Below are 21,849 nucleotides of genomic sequence, written 5' to 3'. Positions count from 1 at the left end.
TAAGCATTGTATTGTAAGTTCAAGAAATCAGTTTAAAAGACCTCAAAAAGTTAGGAATAAGCCACATACAGGCATTAGTTTATTCAAACAAACAAAAAAGGTCTGATTTTTTTCCTCAAACAAAACTGATTTTTGGCTCTCCTGGTAAATCGCGTTTTGTCAGTTAAGCCCTTTGAGGCTACGGTAGTGGATATAACTTATTTTCGCCAAAATGTCCTTTACGCCAATTGAACCCAAAGGTATTATCCAAGAAGCTTGAACTATCAAAAGTGTTGGTAATTATTATTTAAGGTAAATGTATTCAAAACATAAGAATAAACAGGCTTTAAGTAACCTCAATACGTGTAATTAATAATATCTATTGTAAAAAAATGCTAAGAACAAAAAAAAACATTAAAAAAATAATGTGCATAATTTACGTTAAGTATGGAAAGACTGGTTTGTGCTATTTATAATGAAAAAAAAATGTTTATATTAAAATTTATTAGTCCATATAATTAAGATATATTGAAGTTAGACTTGATTAGATAATTAGATATAGAAATCAAAATATTAATAACATTAATATAAATTAAGTTCAAGAAGTAATATTTTTATCAAAGAATGAAAGTTACCTCAAGTCACGGCATTAATAAGCAAATTTTACTCAAGTGGTACCTTTTCCCTGTCATTGTCACAAGTATATGATGCGTAACCGTGAACACTAAAGTTTTTAAATTGCGAACTCTTTCTCTTTTACTCCAATTAGACGTAATAAAAGTGACAGAGAAAGATGTCCGCAATTTGCGAATTGCGATGTTCGCGGTAGGCCCTCAGGATGGATATGTCGCATATTTGTTAATTACGACATTACGTAACGAATGTCAAAGAGGAATTTCACATTCTCAATGTGTATAGATATAAACAGACCTTAATTCTCTTTCTTACTTACACACTTACAGTTATTTTGCTAAATGGTGACATAATGTACAATATCTATAAGTTCTCTTTGTAGTAGTATAACTTTGCATAAGTTGCGTTAATTTGGCACGCAGGCGAAGTAAACATGCGTTGCGTACGCAACGTGTGGTTTTTAGAGAGAGGCCCTTACCCGCCGTCACGCCAAGGTCGCGCCGCGCCCGCCGCGCCCGCTCCCCGTGCATGGCCCGCGTTGCCCGTTAAGAGCCACCCGCTAGCGTCGTATGAACGCGAACATTATTTTTGTATTATTTGTTTATGCAATGGATGAAACTGACACAAATTCATATTTCTTATTTATCCCGCCTTTTATATTAATAAGGTGTGAACTCTAGTAACCTTAATATTCTTTTGTTATGGTAATAGCCTGTTAGAACAAAATTATCAAAAATCTTATGAAGCTGTGCCTCAATAAGACACAAAAACATGTAATGTACATATTGATACGATTAAATGCGACGTCAGCAATTTATTTTAACTTTAATTATTTTTTGAGTCATTTTGAATAGTATGACATAGTATCCGATTGCAATGGACGTAATTGACACAAACTATGTTTTCATATTAAAAAAACTATCCTAAATGCGACACAGTTACATGTTTTCTCTCGAATATTCTTTTCTCCAAAATAATTCAAAATAAAAATAATTACCACAAATTATTAAATAACTTAAAAAGCAAATAATATCTGTGACACAAAACAAAATGTAAGATTAACATCATAAAACAGCATTCGTAAGCGAAAAAAAATTTGACTTTAATATTACTTTAAGTTAGGGCTCAAAATATAGCCAGCGCTGCAGGACTAATCTGAGGAGCAAAATTTTAATCAATTCAGACAAAAGATACACTATGGGCAAATTTTCCGTCACAAATGACCAACCCCATTTCACGAGGCGCACTATCTTTTGTTTTCTTTTAATTTCCTGGAGATATGCCCCCTCTTAATAGCAAAGCATATTACAAGGTCAACCAAGCAAGGTTCCCCTACGGGCAGTCAAGAGTTGTAAGTTGTAACTAGATAATGAGCTAGACTAAACGCATTCATTTAGAATGTGTATTCGGTGTTGTTGATAGTAATGTGATGGTTGCGCGGATGCAAGTCATTTGGTGAGGCGTGGTTGCTTAATGCCTTGGATGTTGGTTTGATGTATTTGTGATTAAGTCTAGTATTTGTCTTGTCAGGTGTTGCACTAGGTACTGATATCGTTCCACTCGCGAATATGCATTAGTGGTCAAGTCGTAAATCATAATGACTTAAATCTGTCGAAATGGCAGATTCCCAAGTTTAGCGTGGATGGAGCAATATGCTTCCCCAATGTTTCGATTATTGTACTTTTGAGAGTGCATCTTCAATAAATACGGTCTGGTGCCACCGCTGGGCAAAGGCCTGTAAGCTTGATTTCTTTGACTTTTGGTTTAGTGCTTCCTCCGGTCAGTTTTTAAGGAAGATATCGCTAACAAATGCCAGGCAATGCCGTAGACATGTCCCATTTGAGCCTAGCAATTTTTTTCGCCTGCGTCAGCAATGGGGGTTTTAGAGCTTAGCCTTTATTTATTTCAAATCTTCACACAGTCTCATTTTCTATAAGTAATCTTTTTCACTGAGCCTTGCTACATATTTTAACTCAGGCTGAAATATGCCACATCCATTCAATCTCCTTCCACGTAAAGAAACATCAAAAGGGCAGCTGTGTAATTTTGTAATTAGTCAAATCAGCAAGTAAGTTACAGTGTACCAACTACTCACTTAACTGACCATGAGTAGATCTTATCTCGGCGCAATGAAATTGAAAATGGTTATTTAACGGTGTCAACTGTATAGCGCTCGCGTGTACCATGAACCTTATAGTCGACTATTGCCCAGTTACGGGTGATTTAAGTATTTATGTTAAGTAAACAGTCGAACTAAGTTTTTTGAATAATTATGCAGCAGCTTCATGTCGCTATTCGCCAAGCATTCGACCATTCTGTCGTAACTTTTTACCTACCGCCTTAGTTTCACGGTAGACTAAGATTAAAATGGGTTCAAAGGAACGAAAACACAAGGCAGATACCATTATGTGATTAAAAACCATTTAAATCCACTCGAGCAGTTTTTTATTGCAATTCTATGATAATATCTAAATGGCTTAATAATGACAAGCTTAATGAAATGAAATTTATGATACATGAATTTATTATACGGGTCCCTCAGGTTGTGACTTAAGGGTTAATTTTCATCAGCATTATTTATAACGACAAATAAAAATACGCCCTGTTGGTAAACATAAATTAAAAACAATACTGGCCAAAGAATCGACAAGAAATAAATTTATGTGAAGTTATTGACAATTTCAGCATGTATGCATGTTAATATTTTAGTACATAACATTTTTAACTAACCGCTTGCAAGATAATTAAATGTTGTATGATGATAATTCTTACACACTTTTTCTAAAACTTAATTCAATACTGTAAACATTTCATTCAAATAGCCGTTAGGAAACTTCGGATGGCAAAAATACAATGAAATTTAGACACGTAATAGCTAAATCAAACTTGAACACTGGTTATCGAAGTCGATTTGCATCAATTCGTTGAAATGGGAATGTAGTTTATTGATTCTTTCATTAATCTGGGACTAAACAAATCAGACACGGCCAAAAACACGTCAATCCTTCCAGTATGGTTTCCAATTCCACGTTTCGCCGTCGAGTCTTAACTCTCGTTCATCACATCTTTAATCAAGTCGACGTAGGCCGCGATGCCGGCCTTCTTGGCTTCGGTCCTGAAGCAAGCGAACATCTTAACGGCGCGGCTGCAGTCGTCATCTACATGCTCGTTTTCTTTCTCGCAGACCTTGTAGATATCTATTGATTTGGCTGCAAGAGCGTCATCTGTAAGTAAAAACAGCAAATATTGCAAAATAAAATATCTACTCCACATTGCAGCTTTCTAGCACTAACAATCATGGAGCAAAGTCTCAGACAGACAGGCAGACGGACATGGTGAAACTATAGTTGAGTACGGAACCCTAAATATAAGTTCAAAAACTAAACTTTAACCTAATGTTCATCGGTTAGTTGCAGTTAAGTGGCATACCGCAACGGTAGCCTTCTGAATATCACTGTCTTTCACTTTCAATTTCTTTATTTAATAGACTATAAATACATGAGAATATTATCTTGTTTCATATACATAAGTACTTTAGACACCTAGAGACATTTACACCTGTCCTCTAAATATTATAGATTATTTTTGTGTTTTTGTATTTGTATTTTATACTCATTTATTTATTTTTCTTCTTAGGCTAGGTCATTTATAACATGAATATAAAAGTAAAATACAAAAACATATAAAAAACAACAAAAAATAAGTATAAACACATTATAAAAACCCTAACCTAGGGTGCCGCCAGCAGCGGGGCAGGGCCCAAGCTGCCGGTGGTCAGGGCCGCAGAGAGAGGAACCGGCGGACTATCCGCGCCGTGTCCAAGATCACCGCCTTCTGCATCTGACCCTTGATCCAACCACCTAGCGAGAGTCTCTCAAGATGTCGGTCGAGACTCTTCGCTATTAGACCGTTCACTCATGACGCTTTATCAGTATTCGTCAATTTTTCTCAAAATTTGTCAACTTGTTCTGAGTTCTGAGCAAAAATCTTAAATAACTTTGTGTAAAAATCTTACCATTGTCAAAAGACTTGAGGTAATCTGCCAAACTGTCTTGTTGCACGTTGTTATCATCTTTCAGTAAGGAGAACTTGCCGAACATACAGAGGATGGCGCAGCCTATCTCTCTGCGGTCTACATCGAAGTCTTGATCCCAGACTTGTTCCCATCCTTTCATGATGTCGGAGGTTAATTTGGCCTGTAGGAGAGAAAAATAGAAAACATGTGTCTTCTCTTCTTTATATGACTTAGTGCATCTTTATCGAAGAACCCCATGTCCAGAAAACCTGGGCAGGGAGCGTTTGTGACAGGACATTCCAAGAAGATCTCCTGAATTAATCTAAATAACTTATCATTTTACATATTCTACTTTTTGAGGTTTCGAGAAGGGCTTAATTATATTTAGAGCCGGCGCCGTAAACGGCCGGTTAGCAATCGTTACAAAACTTAAGGTCAATGTCAAATCCCATACATCAGGAATGTAAGGGTGTCGTTACTGAAACAGGACTTAAGTCGCGCTTTAAATTACAAGTTAAATGAAAATGCCCCTAAGGCCGCGGGCTAGACACTATTCCTCGTTTTTTTGAGCATTAGAAAAAAGGTAAACAATCTTGATGTGCCTTTTAATTGAAAAACACATTTTAAAAATAAGTTACGGCAAATGTGTAACAATTATGAATCTAATACGACCATTTATATTCTTCTGCTTTCATAAGTAATAGTTTTTTTATTTTTAAAAAGCGTTTTTCAATTAAAAGACATGTCAAGATGGCTTACTTTCTTGCAAGTTTTTTCTAATGCTAAAAAAAAGGAACTATAGGGGCGCGGCGTGAGGAGGGGCAAATCATGGCCGTTCATAAAAGAGCACAAGGTATTTAATGGTCTAGATTTGCTTCTCGCAAAGCCGACCACGGCCTTACTCTAAAATTTTAAAGCAACTGAATTCTATTATCATTTATAAAAGAAACAAACCGATAGAAAAACTTTTACTGAAGGTTTACAAATATCCCAATAATTCAAAACTGTTCTTACTTCGTCGCGACAGCCGTCCAGAGTCTTTCCAAATTTCCCGGCGATACGGCTCATGGTGATGGACTGGTCTGAGGTCGCCTCCATCTCTCCTGCAGCCAGGATCACAGCAAGAACTATCCAGTAAAGCGCCATTTTGAAGACAATGACCATTCGTCGCCATCACGCCTCTTTATAGCAAATAGATTTGGTTTTTCTCTATCAACGATTATCTTACTGATTTATTTATGAGTAACCTTGATTCCTTTTATAATGCAGATATGTAATAAACAATATTTATATTCATCTATCTGAGAAAATCTGTTATGGATTCTAAATTGATGATTATAGATGTCATTTTCGTGCTACACACAGGTAGTACAGGCAGGCTTGCATGATGTCCTTAATATAATGTTCGTTTTCCATGATTAGTATTTTTTAAATAAAACAATATAACATAAATCTTTGTCAATTGGAGGTCAAAAGGCAGCGGTTGATGGACCTGTAAAATATGAGGACAGCAGTATGTCTAGAGACACGTTGATAACAACGTCAAACAATCTTCTGTACAATGAATACAATAATCCTATATCGCTAGAGTCTGTGCGGAAATAGAAGAGTCGTGGAATGTATTGGGCCCCATACATTTCACGACTCTTCTCTTTCCGCACAGACTATATCAATGTATGGTCTTCACTAGGCCACTAATTTGCGCAATCGGTTCAAATTTTACGAGTACAAGCTTTTATTTAACTTGCCCTGTGCCCCAAATGTAAATTTCATTCGATAGTGTAACGTGACGTACTCGTTTGCGTTAAGTGTCATTTTATATGGGATGGTATTCCAAACGTCTCGCTTGGCACGCTGTTCAAAATCCAATACAAAAATAGACATAACGCAATTACACCAGCAGGGGTCCAGACTTAAAAAAAACTTGAGTGACCCGTTGTAATATAAGCTTTGCGAAAATTATTAAAAGACAAAATCAGTCTTTTAACAAGACAACATTTCTCTTCAACCAAAAATATATTTTAAAGAACGAGAGTCAAATTGAATCAAGCTTGTTCGTAATAGTAAAATCCCCTTTTTCAGTTAGAAATAAAATCGCGTGGATAGCAAGCCGATGCGTTGTTTAGAAGAAATAAAAGGAGACTGTTATTTGCGAACAACCGGCACCTGAGCCCTCTTATTGTTTACCCCATTGTCTACATGAGACAGAGAGGAGGACTGAGAGTACCGACTTATTAAATTTTGTCGAGGGTCAAACAATTGACAGAAAAAGGTTACTTCTGTGGACAGAACATCAAAATTTTATGACCCGGTTACATCTATTTATGTACCTGATCACGTTTTTCGCATTTGAGCCGCAAGTATTAAAAATATGTATCTGGCCTCTAAGGGTGTAGTTAAAATAAAATAAAAGGGTGTAGTTAAAACAATGCTTTTGACTGTCTTAACTTTGCGATGTGTGCAGGAAAGACACGAATGATTTAAGCATACCACAAAATTTTAATTACGCTTGCTGATCCTAAATAATTGCCATATATCCTCTAAATTCTCATAAGTCATATTAAATGCAAGTATAAGAATTTATTGAGTACCACAAGGCAATATTTTGGGTCTTCTGCTATTTTTTTTATACATTATAAATAATGTACCAAACTCCTTGCCGAATATGATTGTCTACTGTATGCAGATGACATATCATCTATTATTATAAAATGCAAAAATTCGTTTACTTATAGTTAACGATAATTTAAATAAAGCACCACTTAGCACAATCGAATGGTTAAAACTAAATAACTCTAAGGTGTATGTATATGTAATTAAGACTAATTACACCCGGTTAAGAGGAAACACACAGAAACTACTTAATATAAGTTACATATGTTAATATAATATAAATTTGATAATAATATTAATAATACCTGTAAACACGACTAAACAGAAATATGCTCTCTCAGCTTTGTCCTTCCCAAACTTTTTTTATTATATCGATAAGAATAAATATTGGGCGGGCGGATTTATCCATTACACATGCGCCTAAACGCGCAAACATTCTTATCTTGTGTACTCTTCTCTTTACCCGCTTCACTGTCAACACGTAACACTGTTTGTAACTCTTATTGCAAAGACTTAAGGTTCATTTATGATAAGTTATATAAGAGTGTTACTGTTCATCTGTATTCTTGGCAACATTTATTACATTTAATGGCGTATTTAGTCTTGTTATTTTTTATCGCTGATTTTACTGTCCTATTGGGACTTCAGCGATAACATAAATTAATGCACCTACATTTCACTATTTCAGTATTTTTAGGTTTTTTCGCAGCCCGAATAGTTTGGAGCTCGCTTGTGTTACTTTTTAATGAAAGTTTTAATTTCAATTCATTTATTAGGTCTGGTAATTAAAAAAAAAAATCCGCCAATTTAAGCCTTATACCGAATTATTGATCTGAAATATGTAAATTTTGTAAATTCATTGTTTAAAATAAATAAATAAATAAATAAATATTGGGGACATCTTACACAGATCAACCTAGCCCCAAACTAAGCAAAGCTTGTACTATGGGTGCTAGGCGATGATATATATACTTATATAGATAAATACATACTTATATACATAGAAAACACCCATGACTCAGGAACAAATATTAGTGTTCATCACACAAATAAATGCCCTTACTGGGATTCGAACCCAGGACCATCGGCTTAGCAGGCAGGGTCACTACCCACTAGGCCAGACCGGTCGTTTTCTTTTATATTTTCAAACAATAGCCTTTCAAGACGCTTTTGAAACTTAAACCCTTGACTAATGTGCGGAAAACCGCGGAATACTGTTTCCTCTGCTGTCTAACCGCAGCCTTCTAAGTGTTCAATCTAAAGCTTTGATGCGGTTTCGAAGACAATAGTCAATACAGCTCAAAATGATACGAAAAACTTTTAAACAACCTATTATATTTATTAAAGTTTCACGCTATCTTGCTTAAATTGTGCTTAGGTGGAAACGAAGTGTGTCAATAAACTCTAATTTCAGAATTCAATACTTATATTTTAACTTTATCACGATATCGGTATTTTATATTTTCTACAGCTACACATTACACAATAAGCTCTCATCGGTTGTGTTTTAATTTATCGCCACTCGTTGTGAATTTCCTACTTTGCACCGTAATACTACAACCGACGAAGTACTAGAGTTAGACCAAGAAAAGTATGCAACGATTTTGATAGTACACGCATCGCAAGTGTTATTTATAAGTACGTCATAATTTCATAGAAGTTTGACTTTTAAAATAACATTTGCACTGCGTGTGCTATCAAAATCATTGCAGACTTTTCTTGGTCTAACTCTAAGTTCTTAATTCACTGAGATCTTTTTTATACGATTGTCTCTTCGGTAGGACCTTACCTTACAATATTATTAGTCAGAGATACGTAGTCAACATTCCTGGGTGCGAATTCATCAGTATGCGAACGTCGTCCGCGTCGCGGACGCCAAGCGTCCTTTGGGCCAACGGCATCGATGGATGCTACGTGTTTTACTCGAGTATCGTGTACAACATTTTATACACAGAAATAGATGTTTTGATTATATTTAAAAGAAAAAACGGAACAGAGGTCTCCATTCGTTGAGCCCAGATTCGATTCAGCGTCTCCTACATTCGCAGCTGATGCCCTTGGTGTAGCTAATTAACATTTACGTTGCGTGCGTGAACTTGATCTTGATGATAGCGCGCATTCTTACTCTCCCACCAATCCATCAGTACGAGCGAGATGGACTGCGATCGAGTTTACCCAGTCGCTAACGTAAACGTCATCAATTGTCAACTCATGGTACGGCTATAGGTAGCCTTACCACGACTGCCTAGCAGTGTCAAACTGACTTTTGGTCGCCAAATTTCGAATCAAAGTCCTTTACGAATGAGATTACCTATTATTAAGACAAGACATTATATCGACCGGGATATGGACCGTGATTACCTTTTGTATTGTTTTATCTCACGATATTAATCTTATATTATTATATATCGCGGTCGATATAAGTCTAGTGAAACTTACCGTGAATCATTCAAACCTGTTACCTACTAGATTCATTAAATGCAAATGACATTTTTATTAAACCGCTTGCAAGATAATAAATTGTTATATGTATACACCGTGAAATTTTAGTGGTTGTTTTCCCGCAACGAAATGATTCTGCTATCGATATACAGTCGATGTGTAATCTTTTTTTTAAATAATGTTAAGAAATGCCAGATTTATAAATGTGTCGAACGAAACTCGAAAGTGACCTAACACCAGTAGTAGCACTGCAGTAGTACCTACCTTATTCTTTCGAGTGAATGAAACAAAATAACCTAAAAAGTAGTTCCATTTATTTTTCCTTCACACATTTTACGTGCAGTTAGTTTGCAGATCCTTAAAAGTAAACATAACAAGTTAAGATCAAGCTTTTAATGATCAAAAACTTAAACAAACACTTAAACTTCCCGATTGTTCGAACTGCAATCCGCCACGTTCAATACACAATCACCTCTGCCCTGTGCATGTGCTGGCGTTTGAAACTGCCCGTGGTTAAGCAGCCGCTGTGTTGCGGCGACAATTGTTCATCCGTGTGGAACTTGCGAGGTTTAAAATCCCCCGAAGACGCAGCGACTGTAAATGGTCCGGTACGCGTAAAGTCGCCGGGCGGCGTGGGAGTCGTAGTTAGCCCTAGCGTACAGCTGCACCATCGCGACGTACTCTAAATTAGAATATTCGTAATGTCGATCCATTTTACTAGAAATAGACATTGACATTGACAGGATCTGTTATCACATTAGTTTAATAAGCGAAGAGGATTTAATTATTCGATTTACACAACGTAATGGCAATCATCAAACTAATAAAAAGGTTTTATTTCAACTGTTAATCGTGAAGGAACAGTCTAAGTAAATTTTAATTTCAGTTGTCAAGTGGCACTCTAGCCTGTTACACAGTTTAAAAAAGTAACATGTGCTTGTTTATTTCTTTATCTGTTTACAATATCGGGAACTGACGTCGACTTGCAGTTTTAGTGTGTTACTATTGTTTTTCGCTTGTTCGAGTTTAGGTTATTTTTTTGTATATTTTTTTTTTGGAAAACAGTTTATTTATAAGTTTGTCTATCATAATTCGAAAGTACTACCGATAGCAAATCGCCCTGCCGCGGGAAAACAACCACTAAAATTTCACGGTGTATAGTACACGCTTTTTCTTATAATAAATTCAATACTGTAAACATGTCAAATTGCCTTTAGGAAACTTCGCATAACAAAAACAATAAAATTTAGACACGTATTGGCTATTTAAAACTTAAACACTGTCTATGTATTTGTATAAATTCGTTGAAATGAGAATGTAGTGGGGACATATATTGTTTCTTATATTAATCTGGGACTAAATAAACAAATCAGATACGTCCAACACGTCAATCCTTCCAGTATGGTGTCCAATTTCAAGTTTCGCCGTTGGGTCGTAACTCTCGTTTAGCACATCTTTAATCAAGTCGACATACGGCGCGATGCCAGCCCTCTTGGCTTCGGTCTTGAAGCAAGCGAACAACTTAGCGATGCGGCTGCAGTCATCATCAATATGCCCGTTTTCTTCCTCGCAGTTTTTGTATAAATCTGCTGCTGTGGCTGCAAGAGCGTCACCTGTAAGTAAATAAAAGCAGCGGATAGAATTAGCACATTAAATATCCACGCCAAATTGCAGCTTTCTAGCACCAAAAATCATGGAACAAAGCCTCAGACAGACGGACATGGCGAAACTATAAGGGTTAATAGTTGACTACGGAACCCTAAGAATAAGTTCACAAACTAAAGTTCGTCGGTTATTTACAGTGTTATTATGGCATACCACCATGGCGGCCCTCTGAATATCACTGTGAATTTATTTATTTAACACATTAATAGGTATTTTCTATACGACACGTTCAGAAGACATTATTTTCTTGTTTCATATACTTTTTTGTGTGGTTTTTCATTACCTTCTCTGTTTTCGATTTTTGAATGTTGCTTTGCTATGACTTTTAACGCTTTATCAGTATTCATCATATTTTCAAAATTTGTCAGCCGTTCTGAGTCTGAGCAAACTTTGTGTAAAAATCTTACCATTGTCAAAAGACTTGAGGTAATCTGCCAAACTGTCATGTTGCACGTGATTATCATCTTGCAGTAAGGAGAACTTGTTGGACATACAGATGATGGCGCAGCCAATCTCTCTGCGGTCTACATCGAAGTCTTGATTCCAGGCTTGGCTGGGAGAGAAGAATAAAAATCATGTTTCTTCTCTTTATAAAAATATATCTATGAATTAGTTACTACTTAGTACACTCTTGATCGAAGAACTCCATACTGTAGTGTCTCCAGAAAACCTGGGCAGGGAGGGTTTGTGAGAGGGCATTCCAAGAAGATCTCCTGAATTAATTTGAATATTGGTTTCGAGAAGGGTTTAATTGTATTTAAAGCCTTATCTAAAATCGTGGATTGGACGCTAGAGGCGCGAGGAGCGGCAAATTGGCCGTTTAAAAATGTATCGAGCACAGTGCACAATGTATTTAATGTCCTTGATGTGCCGCTTGCAAAACCAACCACAGCCTTACTCTCAAATATTAATGCGACTGAATTCTATGATCATTTATAAAAGAAACACACCGATAGAAAAACATACATCACTTGTTGAATGTTACAAATATAATATTTTAAACTTTCGCGTTTTGAACACATATTAACTCACATTATAGACGGGTTTTATTCAATTACCTTGATTTACCGACGTTTCGACACAGGTTTCACTGGTCTTGGTCGCGGCGGCAGTACATTTGATTTGAACGGTGGTTACAAATATCCCAAAAATAGGTACAAAACTGTTCTTACTTCGTCCCGACCACCCTCCAGAGTCTTTCCAAATTTCCCGGCGACACGGCTCATAGTGATGGACTTGTCTGAGGTCGCCTCCATAATTTCTGCTGCAGCCAGGATCACAGCAACAACTATCCAGCACAGCGCCATTTTGAAGACAATGAGCATTCGTCGCCATCGAGCCTTTTTTTATAGCAAATAGATTTGTTTTTAGGGTTCCAAACCTCAAAAGGAAAAAACGGAACCTTATAGGATCTCTCGTGCGTCTCTGTTTGACCATCTGTAACAGCCCTTTTCTCTAAAAGTACTGGACCAATTAAGTTGAAATTTGGTACACACATGTAAATTCGTGACCCAAAGACGGACATCTTACGTAAACAAATGCATTTTAAACATGGAGGTCACTTTTGGGGGTAAATGAGAAAATTAAAAAATAATGTTTTTAAGCTATATTGTGTTATACAGGGTTACTTTTTTACCAGTACAATAAATCAACATACGTAATTGTTGCCAAAAATAAAAAATACTAGCATTCTTTGTTACTACTATTTGGGAACAAAAAAACAAAAATACCAATGCCCGAACTTATCCGCTAAAGTACTAGAAAATGTGGATGCCTTACGCATCAATTAGCAAACGCACGAACTGGCAACTGTTTGTTTACGTCATCGCGCGCGATTTAGCGAGCGGCGGCGGCGCACGTATTGACATAAAAAAATACTACTTGATCCCAATTCTTCCTTCATACTTGCACGGGCTTAGGACCGTCAAAATGAAGATGTTGCTTTGTGTGAAGTATGACAAAAGGTCTCGAAATCTGATAAAATTACGAAGTAAGTCTGCAACATTTTTCATTGAGGCGTATTTAAAAAATTGGAATCAACTATGTACAATGATTGAAATCTACCCTACATACCTAATTAATGGAGTCCATTTATCGTACTAATTCACATCCGCTGAGCTGCCACTGTATTTTCACCACTAAGAAAGTAACTACGAACCATTTCGTAGTACTCGCGGTTTGTAAACATCGCTAATCGTGTCGCGCGCGTAACTTTCGACTGTAGGGTAGGAAGTACGGAAACTGCGTGCGTGCACTCACGAAGGACGATTCGCGCGGACTAGTCTATCTTATCGGTCAAAGGGTTGCACCTTGCATTCGCAGTTTCCCGGATGTTTTGTTGTCAAATCGTGCGCCGCCGGCCGCTCGCCTTGCCCCGCCCCTTTTACGTCATACCGTTGACACCTTGTAATTAGTGGAACCAGAAGTTACTAAATTGGTGAAGGATAAATTAATTGACGCGAAATAAAAAAAAAATATTTTTTATTTGTGCAATGTGATCTATTATCGATACCAATGATGTGGTAAAATTTATTGTACCGGTAAAAAAGTAACCCTGTATATCAAATAAAAGAGCTCATTTTGTGAATCTCAAATAAAGGGATCTTTTTGTAATTTTATAATAAATAGTTTAGAAGTTATTTAAGAAAATAGCCAAAAAATGACCATTCCCCTTCCCCCCTTTATCTCCGAAACTACTAGGTCTAAAATTTTGAAAAAAATACACAAAATAGTTCTTTACCTATAGATGACAGAAAAACCAAATAAAAATATGCAGTCAATCGTGAGTCGGACTAATTACTTTTTGATCCGACCCCTACAGGTTTTTTATAGGCTTTTCATTTCATTCACTCGCGTTTTACGAATAAAAAATACATTGCTAAAAATTGGGTGATGTAGGTCCGACTCGCACTTGGCCGGTGTTTTATGAGTAAGTAATTGTGATTCCTTAGGTATATCTGTTTTATAATGCAGATATGTACTTAATAAAGAGTATTTATATTGATATACTCTATAGGAGAAGATCTGTTATGAATTTTAAATCGATGAGCATAGATACCACTTTCGTTCTACATACAGATAGCAGGCTAGCCTGAATTACCTAGCCTATGTCTTTAATGGAATGTTCGGTATTCGTAATAAGTATCCATATAAATAAATTAATATTACATAAATCTTTATAAAATAAAGGTGAAAAGACATACTTATATTAGCTTTTAGGTGTGCACAATAAAGAAGATTTTTATTTATATTACTAGATGGGAATAATTTAAGTCATAGTCGTCCATTTGTGTGTGTTGTGATTTGTGTGATTTCATTTTTTAGATTAATTTGTAAATTTTTGTTTAAGTCATAATATGTACGAGTAAGTACCTACAGTATTAAGTGGTTATAAGTTAAGTGTGCGCTCACCGAAAAATAAGTATATTGCATGAAAAAAAAAAAAGAAATTCTCGTGTAAGTGAATATTTTGTATTCTTATGAGAAATAAAGATCTTTAAACCTAAAAACAAATGATAAGGGTTGTGTGTGTAATATTCGCAGTGTCTAAAGTTTACTATTATCTCGTTGTGGAAGTCAATTAGATAGAAATAAACAGCGAACCCTAATTTAATGTCTGCATTACGCGCATTATGCGATTAGACGCGTGAGCATGCAAAGTTACTGCATCCCCTGGGATGTACTGTTTCCATTGCTTCACGATTTTTATCGTTACACTTATAAACAGTAGTTAAGCCTTGGATGTATTTTAAAATTTATCCGATATATTTTTTACAGTACATATGGTTAGGACCATATTAGTGCGGGAAATAGCACTTTTCGTGCGTATTTCAAAAGTTTAAAGGCCATATTTACTGTAAAACGTTGTACGATACACGTGCAAATAGGTAATTCGAAACGAATGGCGATAAATTAAAATACGAGGGTAGGGAGTGTTTAAAAACGGCACGAGTTCCTCTTTTCCGCACTTGTATCGTAAGTAAGCATTAAACGATTCCAAACATTTTGAGAGAAAAGGGTCGTTATTAGTTTTTTCATCATCTTCATCACGTTCACGGAAGCCTTCTTTATTCGTTTTTTTAATGATTTATATCCAAGATAGGGGAGATTGTTTATATTGTATATTTGATTGTGTTGTGGCTATTTTTATATATGTTTACCGATATTTACGAGGCCCGTAATCCGATTTAAGTAATTCTTTTTTATAAGAAACTACCTCTACCAGTAATTAATTAATTTTTTTATGTTCTCCCATATTTCTAAGAATGATAGCCAATTCTGACTATTCACTTTTTTTTACATTTCAAACAATAAATCAACTTTTGTTGCTGCAAAACTGATGATTTCTACTATGGTTAGCTCTTTTCTTCAAAGGCTTCTCGTGCGCGATCCCTAGCGTACCGTGTATGGAAATGGACACGCGTCCCATCGCACGACGCTAATCCGCGTCAGAGCGGATTACTCTTCATTAGAGCGTCAGCTGAGGGACATTTGTCAAGGCACTAAGTCTGCCTGCGTTGGTAATTAGTAAATATAGCCTAATTTATCTGCTTTTTTATGTTATACATAAATATTATTCAATGGTTCATAAATCCCATTTTTGTTTCAGGTATGTTTTCCAGTCGGGTTCAAAAATTACAAGAATTTTGTGATTTCATAGTAAGTCTACATTTTTATATAGGTATTAGTCATAACGTGATGCAATAATTACATAACTAAAGTGACCGGAAATAGGGTATTTTCTGGCAAAGTGTAGTAAGAGTACAATATAATAGATTTTGATGAACCGTGATAAGTAGCTATACTTCGTTTTTTTTAGCATTAGAAATTAGGCAAACAATCTTGATGTGTCTTTTAATTGTAAACACATTTTAAAAATAAGTTACGGCAAATATGTAACAATTATGAATCTAATACGATCATTTATATTCTTCTGCTTTCATAAGTAATAGTTATTGATTTTTAAAAAGCGTTTTTCAATTAAAAGACTTGCCAAGATCGCTTACCTTCTTTGAAGTTCATTCTAATGCTAAAAAAAACGAACTATAGGCAGTTGTTATTTTCACAAATGATGTATTTTTGTTATAAAATATATATATAACTAAAATTAACTACAACTAACGACTAAAGCTGTAAAATAAAAAATACTATAAAAATTTTGCGCCCTTGGTAAGGTGCCCATCACGTAGGCAGCGTTCCCGCGCTGGATTGCTATGGCCAATCTGCGAGATATGGGCAATTTGCGAGAAAGGTTATTTCTGTTGCCACTATATCTACAAATACAAAGTGGGGAACCCTCGGTGGGCGAGTCCGACTCGCACGTGTCCGGTTTTTTAGTAATTCTAGCGTCCAACAAAGGCTAAAATATAGGAATAGTTACAATATGATTATAGAAAATAAAATAAATAAATCGAGGCACGGGCCGCGAATAAAGCGTGCCATTAAAGTGCACGCGTCGCGTTGGCGATCGGCCAGGCGGCTTTTATTTATCGACCTTTAATAGCCCATTATGCAATTGTAAATCATACGGGTAGTTAACACGGAAAAAAGGCTGTAAAAATACTGATAGGTAGGTAGCAAATTAATTTTAAATGCTTGCTACTTATTTATAAGTTACAACAAGCAAAGACCTAAGGTGGTGCTCGACATGCTAATGCCCAATAGTTGACACCCTGCTGTCACCTCCATTGACAATGACTTAAGTTCCAAGATGACATGTGCTGGGACCGCGTCGACCACCAGTGCCACCCCCTTATTTAAAGTGTGTAAAATAAATAAAGTCTAAAAAACAGCCGTATTCATAAAAAATCCTTAAATGAGGAATGATCAGCTTATTAGCTAATCCACTGTTTAGGCTTAATAAGCCGTTGATAAGAACCATGATTTATAAACGTTTATTAGGGGTTTCTTAACTAATAAGCAGATTAGACTCGTTATGTTGGCATCTTGGCACATCATAGACAAAAATATGGCTGAACATTAATTAAAAAAAAAAGTTTGACAGCAGCACTAGCGGTAAATCATAAAATCCTGAACAATACGATGCACAATTTTGACCAGTTTTCTGGGTTATTATATATTAAAATAGCCTCTGCATCACAAAAACAAATAAATAATATTGCACGGCCGGAAGTTTTACGAAACTCGGTAAGCAACCACCTATATCATAGTCTGATAATCAGATATGTTACGAGTAAAGTTCATTGCAAGATTTGCAAGCAATATTGATAAAACTATGTGTTATTGCTTATAGTTTCAATATATTGTGGAATGAGGGAAAGAGGGCAGTTGCACATCTCAAGTCAAGAATTCTGCCTGCGCGCCATCGCCACCGTAATACCACGGATTCCAACACATTTTGTTCTGGTGGCGAAACACAAACGATATTGACACTATTCATATCAAATGATCGGTGAAGATAAATCAGGTGAGCAAGATTTGGTTATTCATTTCTTAACGTAAAATGTTGTAGTATTTTTATGAACATACCTCGACACCCAAAAAATTATGGCCTCTTCATTTTTAATTTGACGTACTATCGGTGTTTTTTAGAAGAGCAGAGCTAACTAAGCTAGTTAGGAGCTGTTTATAATTAGAATTAGTGAATAACATACTTAACCAACCACACGATGGAACCAATTTATCAGTGAAGTGGTGATTTATCTTAAAAACCTTTTTTGTTCGCCTAGGGCGCAGAGTTAAAGATAAGCGCTTATATATGCAACTTGACAATGACAATGTTTGCAGTGAAACATCTCAGCCAATAGCCGCATTAAAAGGCAAACTGCACAATTCATAATGAAGCAGAAATGTTCATTATTCACAGGAGTGTCGCTGTTGGTAGGTTATATAATTTTAAATCAACAAAGATATCAATATGATTTTTACATAAGGTACTTATCAATCATAACACACCATTGTAGGTTAATTATTTGTTTAAAAGTATATTAGCGTTTCAATTCATAACTTTGTTATTATTGTATAATTTCATTTTATCAAACTACAATTACCGGTAAGAAACAGTGTCTGTAGGTACGCTAGGTAGAAGTATGTATGAACAAAACAGACATGTATGTAATTCTTTAGTTTTGCTGTGAGATAGCTATGGTATTGACAAACAACAACAGAATCTCTGCCTGGATGGAGATCCATTATTCCATATAGTTACCACAACAATATGGAAATTATTCCATATTGCCATATCCATTAGGATGTTATACTTAAGCTTAAAATAAAAGATGATATAGGTTGATTCAATGAGTATATTAATTGAAACTGTGTTCTTTTCAGGTTGTGAGTATTCCATCATCAGCTATTTGTCCGGAGCTGGCTACACAATCCGGAGGCCACACTCTTCTGGCATCTAACCGGCCTGCACACCGCCATCAAATGAAGTTGGTTGTACTGAAATAAAGAAAAAATATTAACTAGTTTAATGATTGTCAAATGTAATAAAATTGTTTTATTTAAGTGGGTTGTTTGATTTCCCTAAATTAACACATGAAATATGTTGATATGTTATAATAAAAATCTCAGTTAAAAACTCATGAACTTGTTTTATTTATCTATCACAATGTAAAAAATTAACTCTGCTCAGTGTGGACTTCAACACAGAACTCAAGTATGCTAGCATTAATACCAATTAACCGAGTACACCCTTCTTTCATAGCAAATAGCACCACACAGCATTCAGTGCAGCGGCAGCATTAACAGTGCCTAGAAATCCAACCAAAGTAGGCCAACCACAGTTTATGTTTTTTATAGTGATAATGATAATACACCTACAAATTGGAATATGATATGTCCCACAACAAAGGTACCTATATACCTGCCCATATTATTCAATTAAGTATCTTCAGTATTGCTGTGCCCTTACAGGTTGCTATGTAATATGTGCGCAATTAATACTTTTTAGTTAGAGCTTGAGAATACTGTGATCTTATAATAAATCAACGTTTTATGGCAGGTAATGAGTATGAAACAAAAGTAGGTATACTCACTTCTTTGCGCTGTAGGAGTTCCGGGAGTAGTTTTCATTCTTTTATGATAGGTATATAGGTTGGTGAGGTGCTTTATCCGACGCCGGTGCCCCAGTCGTAGAAGTCTAGTCTTATGGTATAACAGTTCGTATCGCATAAATTGCTTGCATCTTGATGAATGCGACATACAATCGTGCAAACAACTCCTAGCAAAGGCACAATATCTAGGTTTCCCGCTATTTGCGCACTATATCTAGGTATGTAATGGTTTATCTCCTTATTTACACATATTAAACCACTCATTTATTAAATTTAGACGTTTTTTAAACAAAAAGAACACCCAAATCACTAAATTACGATACAAGTCTCATCGACGTTTGCACTAATTTGTGAAATGCTGTCTTGTCAAAATCAGCTGTTTTGTGACCGCCATCTTGTATTTTAGGGATAATAAACAGATAAAGAAGGGTCCACGGCTCCATAACTTTCCGAGGATTTAATAAAGAGATGATCAACTGTTTAGCGCTAAAAAGTGTTTATGAATCACGTTTTGTGACATCCGGTTATCAGCAACTGATGATCAATGCTCTAACTGTTTATGAATACGGCTGTAAGAATAAAACGTGCCTCGGAAAAACAATAAAAGTTTATTCTTGAAAAGCAAAGATGGCGCCATACCTTCGGCCTATACTCGTGTAGATGGCGACACCGTTTGATATTTAATAATTTTAACACACACAAGTAAATAAAATGGGTCAAAGTCGTATGGCGTTTTAAAAGTTTTAATATTGTGACGAAAGATGACAAAAAAATTATTATGACAATAAGCCTCTTTACCTTTAAATTATTGCATGAAATGTTTTTTATTTTCTTTTAAAAACTTAATGTATGGAATGTTTTATTTTTTTAATTTTAATTTTTAATATTTAATTTTATTTTTAAATTTTATTTTATTTTTTAATTTTATTCTTTATTGACTTTTACAATGTTATAGGTTTTTTTTTACACACTCTTAATTATACGATAGATTATGATGAAATGTTTTAATTATGTATTGAATTGTGTTTTATGTATTAGCTAGTATGTGAAATATTGTGTGCCCTAACAGGGTGTCATAAATTGGCCAACTTAACTGTAAGATCCTATTATGTAATTTATGTTCATGACTGCAATAAATGAAATATGAAATACCTACCTAAGTTTTTAATGACATTTTGTGAAAAACGTGTAAATAAGAAACTTATTTCTAAAAAAAGTTGGTCCACGTATTTTTATAAAAAGCAGAACGATCAGTAAATTGACCAATCCGGGATATTAAAAACGAGCTTACTTTAAAGATTTGAGGGTTTGTCAGATTGATTACAGGTGTAGATTTCATATAATAATTAATGTCTGTGTACACATCATATATTCCAAAATTTCCAAATAAATTACAATCGATTCTAAAAGAAACCACAACTTTCTCACAATTCGGTGCGATAATTACTACGTACGTTCATATCGATGTGTGATATATTTCATTGCACAAACTATCCGAATATAGACCTTAATTACATAGCAGTAAGAACGTAAATAAATGAGTGCAATAAATAACGAAGCATCGATAACAGAGAGTTATGGTAGAGTTAATTGTAGCTACTAGGATGATGTATGGGGCGAGATCCGCTCTGTGCTGGCCAATTCTGATTTTAGAAACATGAAATTGATTTGGTATTAACAGTAACATAAATTAAATATATCTTGCGCCAATACTTACCTACTGATCAATTGTCTTCTCATTTATAATCAGGTGAAATCCGTACTTATTAAGATTGTTTGCTTTGTGCATAACTCTGTATCGGTTTAGTTTTACTTCAGCTAGATTTCTTTTTGGCAATCGTTATGCGAGTTAAACTTGAAGAAATCAAACGCCTGTTGTTTTTCATGAGCAATTTCGATGACATCAAGATTTGCCGTTTAACCAAACAATTATTGTCAAACTAGATGAAAACCCGGCTTCGCTCGGGTAAAATAAATAATAGTAATAGGTAATACTCATTATGAATTAAGTAATTATTTACTTTTAGACTTCAAACCTTCATCAAGGCGGTTACAAACCTATCTCATCTCAGAAAACTTTAAATCCGTAACATTAACTCGAAAAATTTACTATTCCGATATATCTAAAAACAAATATGTAATTAAAAAAATCTCATCTGCTTTTCTGGTAGCAGTTCGGTTCTGTAAGGGTCGCAGTTCTAACCTAACCTAACCCACTTCTGGTTGCAGTTTGGTTCTATAAGGATCACAGTTCTAACCTGACCCACTTTTCTGGTCGCAGATCGGTTCTGTGAAGGCCGCATTTATAACCTAGCCCACTTTCCAGTCTCAAAAGAGGGAACCCTTTTGTACCTACCCTTCATGGCACTAAAGTGAAAGTATGGAAATTATGACTACTATTTCATTCTTTAATATTAATGCCTATCCGTTAATATTAAATTCGTTAAAAAAAAACTGGATAAGTGCGAGTCGGACTCACCCATC

At 35.4% G+C, this 21,849-nt stretch overlaps 2 protein-coding genes and 2 long non-coding RNA genes across 6 annotated transcripts; 1 reads left to right on the top strand and 3 right to left on the bottom strand.

The window, feature by feature from the left end:
* Positions 1-3,162: 3,162 nt before the first annotated feature.
* Positions 3,163-5,769, bottom strand: LOC134672135 (general odorant-binding protein 2-like). Its single transcript, XM_063530040.1, has 3 exons — positions 5,642-5,769; positions 4,628-4,808; positions 3,163-3,836 (listed from the first exon to the last, which is right to left on the bottom strand). Exons 1-3 carry the CDS (start codon positions 5,723-5,725, stop codon positions 3,658-3,660), a joined length of 444 nt encoding a protein of 147 aa, XP_063386110.1. The 5' UTR covers positions 5,726-5,769; the 3' UTR covers positions 3,163-3,657.
* A 5,269-nt stretch (positions 5,770-11,038) lies between these two features.
* Positions 11,039-12,654, bottom strand: LOC134672180 (general odorant-binding protein 2-like). Its single transcript, XM_063530080.1, has 3 exons — positions 12,506-12,654; positions 11,755-11,900; positions 11,039-11,295 (listed from the first exon to the last, which is right to left on the bottom strand). The coding sequence occupies exons 1-3, from the start codon at positions 12,652-12,654 to the stop codon at positions 11,039-11,041; spliced, it is 552 nt and encodes a 183-aa protein (XP_063386150.1).
* Positions 12,655-17,144: 4,490 nt separating this feature from the next.
* Positions 17,145-18,894, top strand: LOC134672134 (uncharacterized). 3 transcript variants are annotated; one of them, XR_010099308.1, is made up of 3 exons: positions 17,145-17,494; positions 17,601-17,774; positions 18,638-18,894. It is a non-coding gene; the product is annotated as an uncharacterized LOC134672134 (long non-coding RNA). The 3 variants fall into 3 exon arrangements; XR_010099307.1 differs by having other exon boundaries at positions 17,145-17,774; XR_010099309.1 differs by having other exon boundaries at positions 17,145-17,774; positions 18,095-18,894.
* Positions 18,596-19,929, bottom strand: LOC134672133 (uncharacterized). The gene is made up of 2 exons (XR_010099306.1): positions 19,348-19,929; positions 18,596-18,751 (listed from the first exon to the last, which is right to left on the bottom strand). It is a non-coding gene; the product is annotated as an uncharacterized LOC134672133 (long non-coding RNA).
* Positions 19,930-21,849: the final 1,920 nt, after the last annotated feature.

The sequence above is a fragment of the Cydia fagiglandana genome, chromosome 16 (genome assembly GCF_963556715.1).
Source record: "Cydia fagiglandana chromosome 16, ilCydFagi1.1, whole genome shotgun sequence".
In the NCBI taxonomy this organism is placed as follows: domain Eukaryota; kingdom Metazoa; phylum Arthropoda; class Insecta; order Lepidoptera; family Tortricidae; genus Cydia; species Cydia fagiglandana.
Note: the sequence above shows the minus strand (reverse complement) of the source record. Positions and strands in the feature narration are given on the sequence as shown.

Bases quoted from the DNA above. Each gene is read 5' to 3' on its own strand.
- LOC134672180 (XM_063530080.1), bottom strand. From the start codon at position 12,654: ATGGCGCTGTGCTGGATAGTTGTTGCTGTGATCCTGGCTGCAGCAGAA. The intron at 11,901-12,505 runs GTACCTATTTTT...CTTCTCTCCCAG, and splicing joins GACGAAGTAAGAACAGTTTT to CCAAGCCTGGAATCAAGACT. The intron at 11,296-11,754 runs GTAAGATTTTTA...ATTTACTTACAG, and splicing joins CCTCAAGTCTTTTGACAATG to GTGACGCTCTTGCAGCCACA.
- LOC134672135 (XM_063530040.1), bottom strand. From the start codon at position 5,725: ATGGAGGCGACCTCAGACCAGTCCATCACCATGAGCCGTATCGCCGGG. The intron at 4,809-5,641 runs GTAAGAACAGTT...TCTCTCCTACAG, and splicing joins TGGACGGCTGTCGCGACGAA to GCCAAATTAACCTCCGACAT. The intron at 3,837-4,627 runs GTAAGATTTTTA...TTTTACTTACAG, and splicing joins CCTCAAGTCTTTTGACAATG to ATGACGCTCTTGCAGCCAAA.